The sequence below is a fragment of the Hippocampus bargibanti genome, linkage group LG04 (assembly GCF_051943395.1).
Source record: "Hippocampus bargibanti isolate YZ-2025 linkage group LG04, ASM5194339v1, whole genome shotgun sequence".
Lineage (NCBI taxonomy): Eukaryota > Metazoa > Chordata > Actinopteri > Syngnathiformes > Syngnathidae > Hippocampus > Hippocampus bargibanti.
Window position 1 is genome coordinate 19,786,619 of NC_142737.1, and position 21,275 is coordinate 19,807,893.

Below are 21,275 nucleotides of genomic sequence, written 5' to 3' on the forward strand. Positions count from 1 at the left end.
ATATAATTAATATGTTCAGCAGACACATGGGAAATGCCTACCTACAACAGACCGAGTAAAAAGTGTTGGATTTGTGAAACACTGAGACAACTACTTTCTCTGCTTCTGTACAAGCATCATGATTCATAATAGCTGTGGTGCAGATGACATTCTCATGAGAATATAGACTTGAAAATGCACACAATTTGGGCCTACTCTATTGGCAGTGGAGCTATTTAAAAAAAACATCTGAGAAATTCAATTGTGATGATTAAAATGAAAAAGTCCAAAGACAGCGAGCAGACCGCTGCTTTGGCGGGGAACAGACTTTCTGGGAAAGGTCATGATCATGTCCTTCTTGCTTTTATCCTATTGAGAGCGGAACCTTCACAGATAATGTTTGACAGACTGCAGGTCCATCTTATGTCTCTGAATGAAAATGTCATGTTCTTACTGAGTTTTTCTATGCTTCCTAGGTATTGAAGTGGGTTGAGGAAACTGTTCAGGCGATGAAGGTCCATCTACTGTCCTCAAATCACGACAGTGCCCAGGAGAACCTTTGGGAAGTGCCCTTTGACCCCAGCCTCCGTGAGGTCACTGTGTCACTCAGCGGGCCCTCTCCACAAATTGAGCTCAGAGATCCACTTGGTATACATCGTAACAGTTCAAGACAAATGAACGGTGCTGAGTGTGTCTCCAAACATCAAACAGCTAAAATTGTATTATCGACTCTCTGCAGGCCATGTAGTAGGTGTTGAGCATGGTCTTAAAGAGCTTCTGAACATTCCTAACTCTGCTCGTATTGTCAACCTGAAGTTTCCCATGCCTGGAGCATGGAACCTGAAGGTGCCACTCTGAATCATTTATTACTTTTTCCCTACATCTTATGACAAAGCTCATCAATTTTGCTTTCACCCTAAAGGTTAGCTGTAGTGGTCGTCATACCCTGAGGGTCACGGGAGTCAGCAATTTGGATTTTCGTGCTGGCTTTTCAAGTGTTCCTGTTCAAGAGTTCAACCATACTAGGGAAAGGCCAATAAAAGGTGCCGCGAGTGTTTCTCTTTGCTATTCATCTGTTAAAAAACACTCAGGTAATGAATGTTTGATCGATTTGTGTACCTTTCACAGGACTACCAGCATATGTTTTGCTGAAATGCACAGGCCTGAAACCACCAGGTCACCTGAGTCATGTCGAGCTTATGTCTGGCTCGGGACGTTCCCTCCGCACCATCCAGGTGCCTTTGCCCTCTGACCTTGGGCAACGAGGGCTGTGGAGTGTCCCAGAGATACAAACCCCTTCACAGAGTTTCTTCATCAAAGCAACAGGCAGAGATGAGGCGGGCTATCGCTTCCAACGACTGTCGAGTGTTTCGTACACCAACATGGTTCCAAGTAAGACTCTACCTTCCTTGGCACATGTCTCCTTGGCGATGCTGCTTAGGTTCTCACACTTCATAAATCTCTAGATCGGCCTTTAACCTTTGTTTCCTCCCTTGTGTAGCTCCCCCAGCTGTGACAATGCCTAATGTGGTGAAGGGTGTCTACATGCAGCCTGCTATGATTCGTTGTTCAGTGGAGAGCGACATACCATACAGGCTAAGATTCACAAGAAGTGGAAGGACACTGGGAGCAGAGAAATTCTTCCAGTAATTTTTCTTGTATAACTTTGGAGAATTTGTTGAATTCTCCTTTCAGAGGTTTCTGCAGTTCTAATAAGAAAATTTATCTCTGCCACACATACTCTTGGCAGCAAGCAGGCTTGGAATTGGGTAGCATTATTGCCTCATATGTCACAGGGAATCAGATCATGGAGTGTATACTCACTTGTCTTGATCAATTAGTAATGTGCCCATATGTCTAGTTCAATGCTCTGGTTTCAATTACCTGAGATTTACAGTGAGAACTTGTTTACGACCGTTACATTTATGACCGTTACATTTATGAAAATTTTACCTTGGCATACGAACTATTTTTCGGGATACACACGGAGCTGCCACAATGAGTGATGTGTCGTTCGTGAATGAGCCCGTTCTCCAAACAAGGAAATGGCAGCGGACTTTTTTTGTCCCCTATTCCCCGCCCCCAGTCGTTGTTTAAAGCCACGTGATTGGTTAAGAACGCAGCAGTGGGTGATCGGGTTACAGACAGAGAGAGTGAAGCCATTCTCCAAAAAACAAAATGGCGTCTTCGGTTAAAGCCACGTGATTGGTCAAGAACCCAGCAGTGTGTGTGTGTGTGTGTGTGTGTGTGGGGGGGGGGGGGGGGGGTTAAACATTAAAGAGACAGGCAGACAGAGAGAGGGAAAACACAAACACACGAAATGGAGAGGACAGAGCTTGAACCAAAAAAAGGAAAGGGGGGAAAACAAGTAAAATGGTGAGAAAATGGATAGAAAAACAGTGAAATTTGGACCCATAGTTCAAAAGCAGAGTCTAGACTGGAAGGTTAAATATCCCATCAATCAGGCTCCACAAATAACCCGCACAAGTCAGCTGTACACTATGTGCCTATGTTCCTCATCAAGTGTTTAATGCTGACGAAACCGGACACTCCATTCCGTCAAGCCATTAACGACTATCACAAAGGTAAATAAAATGACTTTATTGTACAGTACAGTTTATTTCTTTAATCATAATACTATAGCACATTTATTATACATAAAATAAGGTATATTTTGTGTAGTTTTAAGGCTCAGAAAATTAGAAAGTAGAAAATTATGTTTTATGGGGACCTGGGAACGGATTATTCTCATTTTAATGGTTTCCTAAGGGAAATTAATTTTTGGGATACACACTTTTCGCCTTACACACTCTGTCTGGGAACCAATTAAGTTCGTAAGCCAAGGTCCCACTGTACTTGCGGTAAAAATTCCTGTGTGTGCTTGAGATTTTAACAGAATATGACAAGAAGAAAGATCTTGTTGCTACTGTCATACTCAGTGACTGAACCAAGCTTCTCTTTGGATCAGGAAATCTGCCACTGCATCATGGGAGATTCAGCATGCTTCAGCAGAGGATGAGGGCTTCTATGAGTGCATAGCACAAAGTGGTGCAGGACAAGGACATGCCTTAACCCAGCTGACTGTTGCAGGTACTGAACAATGATTATGACAAAGCCACAGTCGGGGTACAGCTCAGTTTGGCTAAACATGGTTTGTGCAGTACATGTTTTATTATGTTGCGTAGTTAAAATCATGACATTTCAGAAAAAAATCAACCAATTGCTGAACCTAATCCACAACTCATAAATATTAGTAAATATACAACTATTTTATTAATGTTATTATCGATGAGAAGGTTTCTTCAGCCGTCATCTGTACAAAAGTGAAGGTTTCGGACGTTTCGCCTCCTATCCAAGAGACTTCGTCAGCGAACTAAAGTCTGACTGGTCGTATCGGCCCCATTTATATATCCCTAATGTCCAGACCTAGTGGCGCCGGACACAGCTATGATAGGTGTGGCCGATACGACCAGTCAGACTTTAGTTCGCTGACGAAGTCTCTTGGATAGGAGGCGAAACGTCCGAAACCTTCACTTTTGTACAGATGACGGCTGAAGAAACCTTCTCATCGATGGACCACTCCTGTACGACTGAGAGCTTACACAGACGTAATGTTATTATATTATAATCATGAATGCCTGATGTGATAGTGGACAAATAATCAGAATCAGAAAACCTTTAATCGTCCCACAATGGGGAAATTCTGAATCAAAGGAGATGCCAGTCAATGATGCTGAAGTACTTCTATATTCAGTGATTGTGCAATAAAGAAATAATAATTTAAGAATGCAATACAGGACAATTTAAAACATCTAGTTGGATTAATTTTTTTAGGGTCCTCAAAAATGTAAAAATGAAATAAGGACTTCTGATCGCCCTGTCTGATGGAAGTGTGGTACTCTATGATTTGTATTCTGGCATCCTTCACGTCCTCTGAAAAAGCAACCAAATATGTCATCCCGCATCCTGTGTAGTAGCAATTTATAGAAACAAATTAACCTATCTGAGTTCCCGTTATCGTGCAAGCACAGGAAAGTCAAGTTTTGAAATCACTTTCCACATGATTTTTTATATTGCACTGGTATCATTTTTTTTCTTGTTCCAAGCTTAATATATTTGATCTTTTTTCGGACAAAACAGAGCCTCCGCCTGTACTCAAGACAGGAGTCAATGTGACTTCTTTAGTTGGAAGCGTGGCTGTGTTGACCTGTAAGGTCGAGGGCACCATGCGCTACAACTTGACCTGGCATCGAGCAGGCCGCGCCATCCGACCTCGTTTGGGGAGGGTGAGGTTGCTGTCTAACTCATCCCTGCAGATTAGCAATGTGCAGCTTCAGGATGCTGGGGCTTACTACTGCGTAGCCTCAAATGCCCATGGAGACAGCAGAACCACTGTTTGGCTCTTCGTCCCAGGTACTTTACGATCACACTCCAATGTGCATCTGTTTAAATATTTAGCCTCCTGGTTCCTGTCAGGACGCCGTCATCTGGTTTCCATTACAGGTTGAGCCGTCCTACAGACAGATTTAGCCGCAACCTTGTCAAGAAATATTTCTCATGATGCACGTTAAAATGTGTGGTTTCTGTTGTGGCATTACCTCTGACTTTGCTGATGAATTTCACAAACAGTGCTCCTGGGCTAGATTATTTGTTTAGTTGCCTTAATAATAAATGACATGGTATCAACGAGGTCCCGACTAACTGTCGGTGTTTTGTTGTATTTTTTGGGGGGCTCGTTGCACTGCAGAGGGACCTTCTGTGGTACTTCACCCCCAGATCCAGGTCTTTTCCCGGGGGGATGAAATCCGCCTTGTCTGCTCAGCATCCGGAACTCCCCCTCCCCTGCTCTTCTGGAGCCATGGAAACACGTTCCTTGCTAATCGGCCGCGGTAAGAGGACTCTCAAGCCACTCAACACCTCTGGCACAAAGGACTCATTACATTCCGCTGTTACTCCAAGAGAGATTGCCACATTCTGCTGCAATCATTGTTCTGGTATAAAGATTGTTTTGCTAAGTACTGTTTATGTGCATGTTGAGGCAAACAACATTTCTTGATACTCAAGAGAAACAAACTAATGTTTGTTTTTCACTACATCTGCACATGTAATCAGTGTGAGACTGTGTCATGAATTCTGCCAATGGTGTGATGCAGGTTGAATCGAGACCAGCCAGGAGTTTTGACCATAACAGGGGCTATCCCGGAGGATGCTGGGAACTACACATGTCTGGCAAGCAATTTGGCTGGGACTGCCTCACAGTCTGTCTTACTTACTTATGCAGGTATCCATGTATGTCTTCTGTCTGTTGCTAAGAATACATTCCTCAGTGTATTTAGATTTCAATTATTCTTTTAACAATGTTTCAAGTAAAGCACAGTAGATAATGTGGCCTCTTCAAAAAATCCCTTGTTTTACACACATCTACTACATTAACGGCTATCAGTTAAAGGAGATGTCTCCCCACATACTCCCCAAAAAATGGGAGACAGCCCACACAGGCAAGGGGAAAACATGGAAACCTCAATCAGGAAGGCTTGAGCTGGAATCAAACCCGGTACCTCTGCACTGTGAGGTCGACTCGCTAACCTCCTGTCCACCGGGCACTTTCTGTTGAAAACAATATTTATGATTGTGGTGAACTGCATCAAATCGATACACATGATTTGCATTGGTGCACTACACAAAATTATTTGGCAGGATAGATTTGGCTCTCGGGCCGTGAGTTTGATATCCGTGGTACAGAACTTTGGATCCGGTTGTCAGTTCTTATTAGCTCACCATTCCTCAAATAATAAGCTTAAAGCAGCATGCATGCAAAAAGTCCTTACCAAAGGACTTTCTGAAACAGCCCACCACACTGGATCTCAATGTTGTATATGTTATATATATGAATACATGACATTGGTGATTCTCCAAGTATGGTACTCGTACCATTGATTTTGGAGAAACTGGTTATCAGGAAGACTAATTGTCAACATTCGTTTTTTTAATTTTTATTTAATGTGATAGCCAATAAAAGATCATTTTGAAGTGGGTTGCCTTCTTTGAACTGTTGATTTCAATTTTCAGTTAACTTTGTCAGGGATGTGTTCTACATACTTGGCAATAAAGATGATTCTGATTCTGATGCTGCTGGACCCTTTATTTTTAGTTGAAATAAGACGAAATACGTGAAAGTTTAACATTCAGTTATTTACAGTGGAAAACTACAAACTTGTTTAAGTTTATAATAAAAAAGATCCTTTGTGGAGTGTTGGAAGCCTTTAGATACATTATACTATGCACTTTTACCACATTTGAATCTCACTATTTTCCTTCAGAGGTGCCTATCATAACAGTGGTGCAACCGGTCCTACTTGTCGCTGTCGGGGATGATGCTACTCTGCAGTGTCAGGCTACTGGTGTCCCTCTTCCCCTTGTGCATTGGTTTAAAGGTAACTCACAGTATAACCTGGTTGAGTATATTGAAAAACAAAAGAAGAAGAGAGGCTTGATTTTATTCTGGATTTCCAGGGGAACTTAAAGTGGGCTCCGCCCCCTTCGTTGAGCAGGATGTCTACCGCGGGAACCTGCACATTCGAGAGGTACAGGATGTAGATGCTGGTCTATACACCTGTGTGGCCAGCAGCCCTGCTGGGACATCCTCTGGGACAGTCAGTCTGCAGGTTGGAGGTCAGACCAGCTTGACCTCTAAGGCAAGGCAACTCAAGGAAAATTGATCTCTGACTACTTGTTTTTGCACCACAGTGGGACCTTTGTTCTCTGATGTCCCGGTTGACATGGCAGCTAATGTAGGGGAAAATATCACTCTTCCCTGTGCCGCTCGAGGTTTTCCGCAACCAACCGTGACCTGGTACACTCAAAATGGTGGACAGATTCTTGCAAGGACAGACAACCACGGTAGAAAAATGCAACTGGAGAATGGATTCCTTCGGATTCAGAGTGAGTTACTCATTGTGCATTGCTCTTTATCCTAAACTTTCATCTGCATGATTAGAATGTGTCACGTGTCACTGATTTTCCCATCAGCAAACAAAACAAATTACGGTACAATTGATGTTGGTCGATCAAATGGTCCTGATCAACGGTATGTCACCACTTTATTTTTATGAAGGTACCTAGACACAAACAACACATTTTCTCAATTTTTAAAGTTGAATGTCCAGTCACCGGCTCTTTCAAATTTGGCTCGAGAATCTTAACCCCTGATCTGAATAACTTGTTCATCTCCCAGCAAGACTGAGTGAGGCACCAAAGCTAAAGTCGGGAATCTCGAAGTTTCTGTTTTTAAAATCCCCAAAACAGCTTAAACAAACTAATCAGAGCACTTTTCATGAAGTCTGTTCGTTTCTGTGGTGTCGGGGGTGCTATGTTGCTGTGTTTGAAACATCATTCATGTTGAAATTTACTTCAGGTGTTTGGCTGGATGATGAAGGTCTGTACACCTGTGAGGCCCAGAACCAGTTTGGAACCATCAAAGCTGTGGCCAGAGTTCGTGTCACTGGACTGGGTAGGCTTGTTTAGTGTATAATTTTGGTTTTGCGCCTGACTGTATCCCTGCCAAGTGCAAACGCCTAAACCTAATTATGTTTATTCATCAATTTCAATTACAGAGCCCCCTCTCTTAGCGCAAAGTGCCCCCATCATTACGACTGGCATCGGGCAGTCTTTGAGCATCCCGTGTATGCTGCTGGAAGGCATACCACTCCCAGAAAGACAGTGGTCACTAAATGGGAAACATGTAAGATATCGTGAAGAACAGATTGATTATGGAACTATATACAGTACTATACAGATTATGTAATGTGTCTTTGTGAATCTGCAAAGGTTCAATTGAACGGGAGAATATTTGTGAGAAGTGATGGAAGTTTGTACATTGAAAGAGCTGTCCCAGAGGATTCTGGGGCATATGTTTGTACAGCAGTGAATGTAGCAGGCTCTATGAATATTACAGTCATCTTGGAGGTCCACGGTAAGTAGTCTTCTGTTTTCATACTCTTGAGTCGAGATACCTTTGAAGTAAAGTCGTGATAGAAAAGCATTGTAACTCAGGAGCCTGACCACCTGCTGTCGACATTTGCTTTGAGCAGTGGGGCTCATCAGAGGATAATGACAGACACGCCAGATTATGATGCATCAGCGGCGTAATGAATAAATGCCTCAAGCGCCGATCCAGTTAGCCTTGTAAGACCATTGAGATGTGTGAGCAAATAGTCAGCTGTGCTTTGTGGCCTGCTTTCTTCACAGTGCCCCCAGAAATGAAAGCTGGGCCCTACCGCTACATAGCCAACGAAGGCGTTGCGATCACATTATCATGTGAGACAAGTGGCATTCCTAAACCAGTTGTGGTTTGGTCCAAGGTAAGACTTTTCTGTTATTCTGACTACATGTATTCCTCAATCTGGTTCCTACGTGCCTTGCCAGCCTTCCTGTAAAAAAATGAGCCTGCAGTGTAGCATTGCTGACTTGAAACTTTTATTTCTACAATGTGCTCAAACATGATTTTCCCAGAGTCACTCGTCATATTTGTCAGTTAAGTATTTTTGCAACGTTTTGCAATCCAGATCAGAGAATTCCCCAATCTTTCTTTGAGAGAGCTTTGACCATATGTTGTTAATGGCATGACCATTTTGCACAAGCATGAACCTTGAGGTAAGCTGCTGTTTGCCATTCACAGAATCCCTATAGTCGATTGGGGATCAGTCCAGAGTGTCTGTCTTTTCCTTACGTCTGCGAGAGTCTGTCCAGTCTCTGACCTTGAATCGAATCAGCCACAGAAAAAAAGATGCAATTAAAGGAGCACATATTCCCAACATATCAAATAGTGGTTTACTGCTTTCGGACACCATCTTTCTTTGCCATGTTATTGTTAATATAAAATTAGGCACATTTGACTAATTGTATTTTATTACTTAATTTCTGTCAGCGCAGTCAATATTGTGGTTAGCACATTGGCCTCACAGTTAAGGTTTCTAGGTTTGAAACACACCTTGGATGCTTTTGAGGGGAATATATGTTTACCCCGAGCTAAGATTCACCCTACATCCTTTGACTGTGAGGGAGACATGCTCACTATATGTTCCAATGCACTGCATGTGCATAATCACACACAATTTCGCACTTGCTAATGAATACATTGAAAAGAGCCAGATTTAAATGAGGTCAATATAACAACGTTCATTCCAATGCGCTGTTAATTATCCCCATGATGACGGCATTTACAAGCCTCGTGTAAAATCCCAATCTAGATCCATTTGTTTATGCTGTACTCGCCCATAACTATTCGGGTTCTCTTTACACCCATTACTGCAAAGTGCTCAGGCATATCCTTTTTGCTTACCGCCGCTATCATTTAAGCAGCTTTCAAGTCTGTCAAACATAAAGGCTGTAAAAAGGCTTATAAATGTCACATTAGGGCTTTGAGCCAGATTTATTTGTCTTTCTTGCTTTTTCCGAAACAATTTTATCAGCGTGCTGCGTAGTCAAATTCCTTACCGCAGTCTACTTGCCAGATAAGGATAAATCTGTAAAAGCTGTTCAAACCAAGTGCAAATTCAGTAGCTTGAATTCTTGGATGTTCACTCTGGAGTCAGGGAGCAGGTTAGAAGGGAGCCTTGTAATTATATGAAACATCAAAGGTTGGGTTACAAACAAAAGGGAGTGCTGTGGTTTTAATGCATTCAGTGGCTTTTAGGGAAGACAACCTGTACCTCAGGATGGTTCCTTGCTTAAGACTGACCCAGATGGATACCTCCACATTCCTCAACCAACCACTGACGATGCAGGGATCTACGTGTGTACTGCCACTAGCTCTGTGGGTTATGCGAGTCGCGAAATCCAACTCAGTGTTAACAGTAAGGCCAATAAATATCTATCGCCGTCATCCGAGTTAAGTAGTTTCCAGGTGAGGCAAGACTCACAGTTATTTCTCTTTTCACAGCAATACCGAAGATAGTGGGTGCAAGTGACCATGACAACATAATAAAAATGGCTGCAGAGGTGGGAGCAGAGGTAATTCTACCTTGTGAGGCCCAGGGAAGTCCGACACCACTTGTCACTTGGAACAGAAACGGTCACCCCATCCCCCCTGTCACAGCAGGGTAAGTGGAAGGTTTTCACAACCCTGTGGCAACAGCGTCATGTGTAGTGAAAGACAAAGGTTCTCAGCACGCCTTAAGTCTGATCTATGCCTGCCATTCATTACACCAAGTTTTTAGTGATGCCCTTTAAAGCACAGCTCGTCAGAGGGGCCAACCGTCTGCAGGGGTCCTATGTCAAGGCTTAACTTACTCACTAAATTGAGGTGGAACATCTGGCCCCTCATGGCTCACATTCATGTGTGGTCACATGGGCTGCAGACAGGCTGCCAGACTCAGTTCACAGGCAAGTGAACAGACCCTCCGACTAAATAGGTTGAGAGGAAGATGACGTTGGGACGTGTAAGCAACGGTGACTCAAATGCCGTATGGCTTGTCTTTGCGGCCGGGAAGAAAGGAAATGTGGGTGGTGGTGTGGGGGATGCCAGGAAGAGGGGATGAAAGCTAACTGACAGGGAAGAGATACAAGCCCTGTCTGCCTGAAGTTGGGAATCCCTGGGGTGCCTTAGCAATAAAACAACATGCTGACTCTTTGCTAGCCCTGGCTGATGAGGATAACATGCCTTTGTGAACAACCCCCACATGGGCTGTAAATGGAGCCACTGCAGATACTATGCAAGCTGTACTCTCCTGAAGAGACCAACGGGGTGCTGATTGTTGCATCATGTAAAAGAGAGGGGTGGGTCTTGTGTTTCAAAACCCATCAGTTCCCACATTGTCTTGTCCTGTCCTGTCTGCGATAGCTTGTCGAACCCCGCAAAGCAATATTTTGCACAAAGCACGTCACTCGGCGCCATAAATGTCACTGCTTTTCTTCACATGACTGGAGGACTTGGTGTACTGCGATAAAATGGAAGAACAAGATACTTTTTGCTTTCCACTGAAATAAACATGTTATTGTTTTATAGTTCAGTTGCTTAGCAAAAACACTTATCTACCATAACTGGGGGAGGTCTGTTTATGTAAGTGTGTATTTTGCATTTATACAACTCCACTTTGATGCAGTTCAGACGAACACAAACCTTTCAAGTTACCAAGCAGCCTTTAACCCCCTTTAAACATCAAACCGCTGGTCATGTTTTAGCCATCAACATACTTTTTGTTAGTCTCTGAAAAGCAAACTGATAGCTAATTTGGCATGTTCCTTTCTCAAGCAGATATCCCAGTCATGTATGTCCATGCATCTAGCATCACAATCAGGCCTTTCGTTAAATCAGATAACGTGTGACGCCATTGTGATTGACCAAACACATTTTTTAATTGTATGGATATTGGCATCTCTGTGACTTTTCCCAGATTGACTTTATCAACTTGAACTCTGGCTGCCCCTTTACACTGTAATTACCTTGGACGATGGTAAAAAGTCACAAGGGAGATCGCTTGACCCTCGAGAAACTTTTTTTAGACCTTGCATTTTTTTTCAGGGCAGCCATTTTTTAAATTACGTTTTTATTTATTAAGGTTAACAGGTGTTCTTGAATAAAACAAAAAACAACAGCATTCAAGGAAGAATCTTTGTTCCAAACAGACCTTTTAGAGTTACAAGTGTTTCTTGCTAAAAACAAAAGAAAGCATTTTTTGTTCAAACAAGATTAGCTTTCTTTCTATCACTATAAAAGGCATCTTCTTTGAATCATTAAGTGGTGTGTTTTATTGTGTCATTTCTCTGCTCTTCACCATTCCCCAGGTTCACTATTTTGCCCTCAGGCTCCTTGAAGATCACTGATGTACGCCTCATTGATAGTAAATTGTACACGTGCACTGCAGAGAATCCAGCTGGCAATGTGTCCTTAAGCTACAATTTACACATCCAAGGTAACTTTGTGGGGATTTATGACAAAGTTGGAAACAATAACATGTTCCTTGAGAGCACTTTCATATTGATAGAATTCATCATAATGTCACTTATTTCTGAACTGTTGACATGATGAAAAGATATAAAAGAACAAATGTCAAGTTTGTTCTTTTGTCTTTAGCCAAGCCCAGAATTCAGCCTGCATCCCCGCTACTGAAAGCCTTAGTGGGACAAACAGTCACGCTTCCATGTGTGGTCCAGGGGGAGCCGAGCCCAGAGGTCAATTGGTTTCACAATGGTCTTCCTGTTGGAATCAAGGACATGTCACCCCTTAAGATCCAGCACGTCATCATGGCTGACAAAGGAACTTACCAATGCGTGGCTCGCAACAGCGCTGGACTGGAGACTTTAGACATCATGCTGGAAATTCTTGGTGAATTCCTGTTACTTACTAGCCTTTTACAGCTCAAGTAAAACAAACAAACGAAAACCACATTTTTTAAAAAAGTCTGGATTCAGAGTCAACCACTTACAGTATAATAATAATAATAATAATAATAATAATAATAATAATAATAATAATAATAATAATAATAATAATAATAATAATAATAATAATAATAATAATACAGTAAAGTCTCGTTATATCGATATCGGATATATCGATAGTCCCGGTTATATCGATACTATTTCTATGCACGCACGGAGAAAATTACATGCAAACAGGGTCGGATATATCGATAGTCCCGGTTATATCGATATTTTTTCGGACTCCCTTGAATATCGATATAACGAGACTTTACTGTAATACATTTAATTTATAAGCGCCTTTCAAAACTCTCAAGGTCACTTTTTCAGTCACAAGATAAGTTTTTCTGTGGGTGAGCAGCGGCAGCCACGTGCACCAGCGTTCACTCAACCCATCTATCTATCTATCTATCTATCTATCTATCTATCTATCTATCTATCTATCTATCTATCTATCTATCTATCTGTCTGTCTGTCTGTCTGTTATATCTTTTGTGCTTGTGTTGACTTATACTATAAATGTAAACAGTACAATATGATGTACATGTCTAATGCCACATTTTCCAACCTCAAAATAAGCTCCACATTGAATTTTATTGGGACATCAAAAGAGTAAAATGCTGTCATTTTTTGCCCACCATGCAGGAACTTAATCGCTTTGGAAAATGTATCTTGATTCACGTTTGCTCCAATGAATACTTGGTTAGTTCATATGAAAATATGGTGTTATGTAATTGATAAATTCATTTGAAGTTTGGGTCTTGGTGAGGCACTTTCATTCCTTTCATCACTTTACTCCTGTGAAATGTAAATTTCTCCACTGCGAGACTAATAAAGGCAAATCCAATCCATTAAAAGTGTGATTTGAAACCTTGGTCTGCCGTGATGCCATTTTGACTTTTGCAACCATTTCTCAGTCTGATACTCTGCCTTTACCCATGTTTTTGTTCCGCAGAGCCCCCGTCTTTTGCAGAACCAGGAGATCCGGTCATGGAGAAAATAGCTAACAGCAAAGTCATCATCCCCTGCCCAGCTGAAGGTAACAACAAAATTAAATATTCATTGTCATTCATTAGTACTGTTGATGTTGCAGCATCCTTGTACGCATCAAATAACTTTACTAGTACTCTGCCTCAGAGACGCTGTTCACTTTGTTTTCTGATTCTTTGTGAATAAATTAGGCTTCAGGTGTGAGGTAGTGAGCTCGCCATCCCTCACAAAAACACAGGTTGGGCGGGTTACTTTAAAAATGTGACTTTTTTTTCTAGTGGAAAAAAATGTAGCACGTAATGTAATCCAAGTAATTTAATATGAAAGTAACATCACGATGATCTTTATCCATCCATTTTCTTCCATTTCTCCGGAGTCGGGTCGCAATAGCACCAGATTTTGCAGGGAAGCCTGGACTTCCCACCTACTTCATCCGACCCTTCCAGAGAAATCTGGTGTTCAGGTGACATAGCCCCTCGAGTGTGTGTCTTTGGTCGTACCTGGGGACTCCAATTGGGATGGCCCGTAATCCCTGAACAGGAAGGCTTCCTGAAGGCACCCTGATCACATGCACAAGCCACCTCATTTGGCTCCTCTCATTGCAAAAGGGCAGCAGGCCTACTATGACCCCACTACCTTGAACCACAAAGTAAATTTACGGAGTCTGGGGGCAATAGTACATCCACACCTGCTTGGTCCTCTCTCTGTGGGCAACACCCAGAGTGGAAGATAGTCCAACCATACTTGAGTAGACTGGTATGAGAACCCAGACTTTGTATGCAGGCAAGACCCATTATCTTTATTTTCTAGTCAGGACTTCCCATCTTCGTAAACCATCTTGTGCTCCTTCTTTGACAGAGCGGTGACGTTTCAAATCCCTAGTGCGAGTTTCTGTAGCCTCCGGCCGCTGCTCAATTCTCATGGCACAAGACCCCAATAGCACTTCCCACAAATGGCGAACCCATGGGAAGAGACTTCACAACACTCTGCCCACTTGGGCCCCAAAATGTACCGCGAGTTGAAAAGTGGGTGAAGGCTCAAATCAGCAAACTGTCTCTCTTGCCCTGCATTAGAAATGTAATCTAGGAGAAGAATCAATATATTTTGGGTAAAAGAAACCAGTAGTCTTTTTTTCTTTGTCATTGTAGTGCAATACAGTGGGAAAAAAACGTTCATCATTATGAAACACTGGTATATGTTTACTGTTTTTGCTAACACATTGCAGGTAGTTTTCATCAGCAGAATTACTAGTGCATATTTACCATATGACAGCTCATGCAAAAGTAAACAAACAAAAATATCTAAATAAATGCTAATAGTGATTTTCCTGTTCTGTACTAACCTGATAACCCTCAAATGAATAATTGGAGGGCGGTATTGAATATGAAAAAACAGCTGGAGCATCCGCCTGCCTGCTGCACCCGTTAGCCACATGTGCTCCGGTCTGCATGCGGGCCTGCTGGGAAAGGAATCCTAATAACAGGTTACAACAAGCAGATAAAGGGCTTATGCGGCATGTCTGAGGTGCACCGTGATGTACAGAAAGGCACCTACCTCTCTGCGCATCAATGTGAAACAGGCATTCGGCTGCAGGAAGTAAAAGCTTCTTCAGCAGATAACTTCCTTGATGACAAAGATGTAGCCCAGTTTTGCCTGAGAGGTGTTATTAAATCACCCACAAGAGCATTGCATTTAACGGGTAATCATTTCAGACACACATGATGGGTATCAGTCAGTCTATATCGGTCACTCCAAATAAATTTGAGAGTCAATTAATGCAAAACAGAACATCTGTTTGTATTTAATTCTAGCAATGAGATAACTTTGCTTCCGAGCTCCTTAACCATAAACATGTGTCCAGAAAGACACCAGATGATAACATGACTTTTTTCCCTGCATGACTCATGGGAATTATTTGTGAGGGTTGAGGATAGATGATGTCTCCATCCTTAACCGCTCTGCAAATAGACAGATCATTTGGTTAGTCGACTGGATACTGCACTGTGTTCTCAACGATTGCCTTGTGAGTATTTGCGACGAGAATCGGTACCTCATCCCCCCACCTTATCCCCATTCTGCCTTTCACTCAAAATAATAATACATTTAATTTCAAGCGCCTCTCAAAACACCCAAGGACACTTTCCAATAAAAACAATACAAACAAAGCACACAACAATAAAACCATAAGTAAAATGATAAATAATAAAATAGCAGATTGACATTGAAAGCAATTTTAAATAGATAGGTTTTGAGGTGGGACTTGAAAATAGGTGAGTCAATATTACGGATTTTGGGTGGAAGTGAATTCCAGAGTTTGGGAGCAGAGCGGCTGAAAGCTCTGCATCCCATCTTGGTGAGACGGGCACAGGGCACATAGAGGTGAAGGTAGGATGAGGATCTGAGGGACCGAGAGGGAATGGAGATTTGAAGCAGGTCAGACAGATAGGGATGGGCAAGGTTATGGATGGCTTTGAATGTAAACGGAAGTATTTTTAATTTGATTTGATGTTTAATAGGGAGACAGCGGAGCTGCTGGAGGACAGGGGTGATGTGGTGAAAGGAGGGGGTTCTAGTGATGATCCGGGATGAAGAATTTTTGAGTTGGAGTTTATGGAGAAATTTCTGATTGACACAGAAGAGAAGTGAGTTACAATAATCGATGCGGGAGGTGACGAGAGTGTGGATAAGGATAGCAGCGGAGTGAGGGGTGAGCGAGGGACAGAGACGATTGATGTTACGGAGGTGGAAATATGCAGACCGAGTTATGTTATTTATATGGGAGTGAAAAGATAGTGAGCTATCGAGGATGACACCCAGGCTCTTGACCTGAAGGGAGGGAGACACGGTTGAACTGTCAATGGTGAAAGAGAAACTGTTTGTTTTGTGTAGGGTGGATTTGGTACCGACAAGGAGAAGTTCATTTTTTTCACCGTTAAGCTTGAGAAAGTTATGGGAAAGCCAGGATTTAATTTATGAGAGGCAAAGTGAAAGAGATGAAGGTGGAAGAGAGGCGTCGGGTTTGCTGGAGAGGTAGAGTTGGGTGTCAGCCGCAAAGCAGTGAAAGTGAATGCCAAACTTGCGGAAAATATTGCCAAGAGGAAGAAGGTAGGTAATAAAGAGAAGGGGCCCCAGGACAGACCCTTGGGGCACACCAGAGGACACAGGAGAAGACCGTGAGGTGAACGAGTTGATTTGGATAAATTGTGAGCGATCAGAGAGATAGGAGTGAAACCAGCGAAGAAGGGGGGGGGGGGGGTGATGCCTATGGTGGAAAGTCTGTCGAGCAGGATGGGGGAGGAAAATGGTGTCAAAAGCCGCGGTTAGGTCGAGAAGGATGAGGATGGAGAGTGAACCAGCATCGGCTGCCATGAAAAGATCATCCGTGATTTTTATGAGAGCCGATTCAATACTGTGGCGGGGGCGGAAATCAGACTGGAATTGTTCGTAAAGGTTATTGTGAGTGAGGTGAGAGTGAAGCTGGAAGGCAACCGTTTTTTCAAGGATTTTGGCAATGAATGGAAGATGGGAAATTGGACGTAAATTATTGAAATCGTTTGCATCTGAGCCAGTTTTTTTCAGGATTGGAGTAACAGCTGGGGTTTTGATTCCAATTCCAGTTGATAATGAGGAGTGAATAATGGTTGAAATAAATGGGAGAAGAGAGGGTATTCAGGACTTGATAAGGATAGTAGGGAGGGAGTCGAGCTGACACGAGGAATTCTTGGATTTGGTGATTATTTCTGAGATTATAGAGGGATGGGGGAGTTCAAAAGAGGATAGGAGTTGGGAAGGAGTAGAAAGGCTGGGAGGGGGGGACAGAGAAGCCGAGGTGCTGATGGATTTTGTTGATCTTTTCGCTAAAAAACTTGCACAGAGTGTTGCAGGTATCAGAGGAATAAAAGTGCGAGTGTGTATGATTTTGTGATCAAGGGAAAAGAGGTCCCGTGTGTTTCCAGGATTTGAGTCAATGAGTCCAGAGTAATATTGCGATTTTGCGCGTGAGATTGAGTCCTTATAATGGGTGAGGTGAGCTGTGTACATGTCCTTGTGAGTAGTGAGACCAGTCTTCCTGTAAAGCATTTCCAGTTGCCAGGTGAACCAGGGGGCGGACCGGGTGAATTGGACAGACTGGGACTTTACAGGAGCAAGGGGGTTGAGGATGTTTGTGAGGTCCACGTTGTACCGGGAAACAAGTTCATCAGGGGAGGAGTTGTAGTCCGGAGTCAGGGTGGCAATCATCTCGGCGAGGGTTGCAGTGTTTATGTCCTTGATGTTGTGATATGTGATGATGCGGGGTGGTTTGGGGAGAGGGTGATGGAAACGTTGAATGAAACCAGGATATGGTCTGTTATAGAAAGTTAATTTGCTGTGCAGTTAGTTGGGGTAAGGCCAGACATGCAAATGAGGTCCAGGGTGTGGCCTTTTATGTGGGTGGGGAAATCCCCGAATTGATGCAGACCAAAGCTGTCAAGTGAGGAGGTGACGTCTTTGGTAAGGGGAAGAGTGGAATTGTCCATGTGAATGTTGAAGTCCCCGAGAATAATTACATTTGGTGACAGAGTGGAGAGGGGTGTGAAGGCATCAGAGAATTCTTTTAGAAAGTCACAATGTGGTTTTGGTGCACGGTATACAGTGGCTATGATTGTGGGAGAGGGTCCGGAAATTTTACATGCAAGGCATTCAGATGATAGGGCAGTGAAACTTGGAGGACTTTCCAGTTCTCGCGGTAAATTATCGCGAGACCACCTCCGCGGCTTGAGAGGCGGGGCTTAGAAATGTAAACAAAGCCTGGCGGAGTCGCGTCGTTGAGCTGGGAGAAGTCTCCCGTCGTTTGCCAGGTCTTATTAATACAGAAAAAGTCAAGCTTACGGTCACTTAGAATGTACTGGGTATGACACCCCTTTCTCGTAAGCGAGTAGACGTTGAGGAGGCCGAAGTTGACGCTGGTGGCGACCCCACTTCGAGACGCATTAGCCGACCTACCCAGGCCGGCTAACATACGGTGATCGACGGAGCGGCTCCTCCTTCTGTGCGGCTGGCGGACGGATGACCACAGGGGGTGATATCCTTGGAGCCATCGAGGTGAAAGCCACGACGTGATCCGTGGGGTATACCTCCGGAAAGGGTGACGAGCGATTTCCGGGAAGTGGAACTTGAGCCGGTGGAACTTGAGCAGCTCCGCCGCCGAGTTCTGCAGCCGTCCAACAGGTAGATGGAGAAGCGACATGATATACACCAGCAACAACCAGAGAGAGGCAGCGGCCAGGTTAACCCTCAGCAGCGGGAACAGGTGGGTGGAATCATGAGATGAATCGATAGCCAACGTTCGTCTGGTGACTGTCTGGTATTTCCCACTAACTTACCCACTAACTTCTAGAAATTATCTGTGTCAGGCTCCTGAGACAGAGTATTGTGCCTTTGAACTACTTTTGCTGATTCACACGTGCTCTCAGCATTGGGTTATAGATTTCGATAACAGTCGGACAGATTTTTCATTAAACCTTAATACTACATATTGGTTGTCATTTCTTTCTGTCATGGTACACTTGAATTTCTATCTGGCAGTGAAAGAAAAATGGGCCCACGTTGAGATGCCTGCCTTGCTCTCTAAAAGATCTTCTTTTCCTTTCGGCTTTTCCCTTCAAGGGGTCGCCACAGCAAATCAGTGTCCTCCATCTTTAGAGGTTTGATCCACATGTTTGTTTTGGCCAAGCTTTTACATTGGATGCCCTTCCTGACACAACCCTCTGTATTTATCCGGGCTTGGGACCGGCACAAGAAGACATATGTCCCTTTGTGGCTACAGAACAAGCAACTCGCTCAGTAAAAGGCTCCCAAACACAAAATGGTAATCGGCACAGCAACATTCAAAAAAGCAAAAACTATACTCACCATTTGATGACAATGCTCTGATCTTAGTGTGAAATGGGCATCTCTTGCCTTACATTACATCACATTAGACTCTAATATGAGTTATCAGACATTAGCACGGCTATTGAATCACAGCACTATGACCTTCAAGTGTGTGAGTACTTTAGTGTCGCATTGGATGAAAGTTGTGACATACAAGACAAGCATCAGTTGGCAATATTTGCACGGTCTGTGAAAAAGGATTGTGTTATCAAAGAATAACTCCTTGATATTGTGCCATTAAAAGACAACCCGTGGCATAGATGTGAAAGAAACAATGATGGCTTCACTGATTAAGCTGCGGCGGAGTTGGAGATGATCGATCTTTGTGAGGAAGACCAACCTCTTCCCCTAAGCCATTAACTCTTTGAACAGTAGCCCAAATGGAATTGTATAGTGCCTCTTTGCAATTTTTTTGCTGATGATACTAATGCAGCGTGTTCGACCGGAAACAAATTCCTTGTGTGTTCTACATACTTGGCAATAAAGATGATTCTGATTCTGAAACCTGCTTTAAGGCAAGGGACCATTGAATTCTGGAAAAGTGAGCCAATCCTTGCTCTCTAAAAGATACATGCTTTTATTTTTTATTTTGGTGGTGGGCAAGTTGTCCAATGCTCATGGAGAATAAAAAAATGGTTGTTGTTTTTATTTTCAGAGGATTATTTTAAATGTTATCCATTTCTGTATTGCAGGCTCTCCCCATCCCAAAGTGCGCTGGTTCAAGAATGGCCTGGAGATACGTCCTGGACAATCAGGGTTTTCTGTGATGAGGGATAGAGCTCTTGTAATTAACCGAGCTTCTGCCAATCACAGTGGCGACTTTAAGTGTGTGGCCACGAATGAGGCGGGCTCTGTTGACAGGAAGACCAGATTGAAAGTGAATGGTAAGACCTTTTACCCACTTCTATCCGGAAGTGCCTAGCACAAGAGAAATCATCTGCTGTCCTGTATTATTTCAGTTCCTCCTGAAATCCAAGATGATGGCCAGGCATACAACCTGACTGTGACCTTAAAGCAGCCCCTCACTCTAGGATGTGATGCCTTTGGTATTCCCTCACCTACAATTACCTGGACGAAAGATGGTCATCCTGTGAGTTTGTGACACTGGTGTCGCATTGATCCGCATTAACAGACACAAGCCCTACGACAGGATTCCAACCTCGGTGCGCTAGGGCCCATGTTTAGTCTGTTTTCCAGCTCTCCCAGGAGTAACACACATGATTCAAATAATCAGGATCGTTCTCATGCCGCTTCAAAGATGGTTAATGAGCTGATCACCTGCATCAGGTGTTTTGCAACCAGGAGAGATGGAAAACAAGCAGGACAGTAGCTCTCTCTCCAAGACCGGAGTTGGACATGCCTGCCCTGCAACATACCCGACTTTCCAATATAAGAGGACGGTGAGGACCGTGGGATAAAGTGTGGTTCTTTTCATCTATCCAGGTCGATGGTCCTGGGTTGTATCTTCAAAACGGGAACCGTCTGCTCAGAATCTACAGAGTCCAGCCAGAACATGCAGGATTATTTTCTTGCACTGCTCAAAACTCTGCTGGAGAGGCACAAAGAGAATATCATATTCTAGTGCAAGGTGAGCTCACAATGCAGTAACCTTGCCAATTTGTTAAGTGCCAGAGATTTGGTGAAAAACTGGTGAAAAATTATCACTTACTTTGATCACTCCTGACATTAGCGCCCTGCGGAATTTAATTTCTTAAATATGACTTGTGTTATGTATTTAAAAAATCATATTCATTCATTTTATTTACATTTTTACAGCAATGGTATCATGGTTATTTAATAAAGTACTGTATACATATTCTGATTGCTTCCTTGCATGTTGTATTGCATTACACTCTATTCCTACCAGAATATTTCATGGATTGATACAGCAGCTTCACTGGATTTCAAACATTGTGTCACCGTGTATACTGCTGCTCTGCCTATTGCTGTTATTGTTTCCAGTGTATACAAAG

General features: G+C 43.1%; 1 protein-coding gene across 2 annotated transcripts in view; it reads left to right on the plus strand.

Moving 5' to 3' along the window:
- hmcn2 (hemicentin 2) overlaps positions 1-21,275 on the plus strand; it is a 66,018-nt gene that overhangs the window by 18,581 nt on the left and 26,162 nt on the right. For both annotated transcript variants that reach the window (XM_088994615.1, XM_088994614.1), the window contains exons 5-28: positions 456-627; positions 719-825; positions 902-1,022; positions 1,108-1,371; positions 1,481-1,625; positions 2,948-3,069; positions 4,120-4,392; positions 4,727-4,868; positions 5,133-5,260; positions 6,300-6,413; positions 6,493-6,651; positions 6,727-6,921; positions 7,394-7,489; positions 7,593-7,720; positions 7,807-7,951; positions 8,227-8,339; positions 9,674-9,833; positions 9,920-10,079; positions 11,764-11,891; positions 12,053-12,304; positions 13,355-13,438; positions 19,995-20,186; positions 20,262-20,392; positions 20,746-20,890. In XM_088994615.1, the coding sequence (XP_088850741.1) occupies positions 456-627; positions 719-825; positions 902-1,022; positions 1,108-1,371; positions 1,481-1,625; positions 2,948-3,069; positions 4,120-4,392; positions 4,727-4,868; positions 5,133-5,260; positions 6,300-6,413; positions 6,493-6,651; positions 6,727-6,921; positions 7,394-7,489; positions 7,593-7,720; positions 7,807-7,951; positions 8,227-8,339; positions 9,674-9,833; positions 9,920-10,079; positions 11,764-11,891; positions 12,053-12,304; positions 13,355-13,438; positions 19,995-20,186; positions 20,262-20,392; positions 20,746-20,890 (3,676 nt within the window). The remainder of the gene's footprint in view (positions 1-455; positions 628-718; positions 826-901; positions 1,023-1,107; positions 1,372-1,480; positions 1,626-2,947; positions 3,070-4,119; positions 4,393-4,726; positions 4,869-5,132; positions 5,261-6,299; positions 6,414-6,492; positions 6,652-6,726; positions 6,922-7,393; positions 7,490-7,592; positions 7,721-7,806; positions 7,952-8,226; positions 8,340-9,673; positions 9,834-9,919; positions 10,080-11,763; positions 11,892-12,052; positions 12,305-13,354; positions 13,439-19,994; positions 20,187-20,261; positions 20,393-20,745; positions 20,891-21,275) is intronic.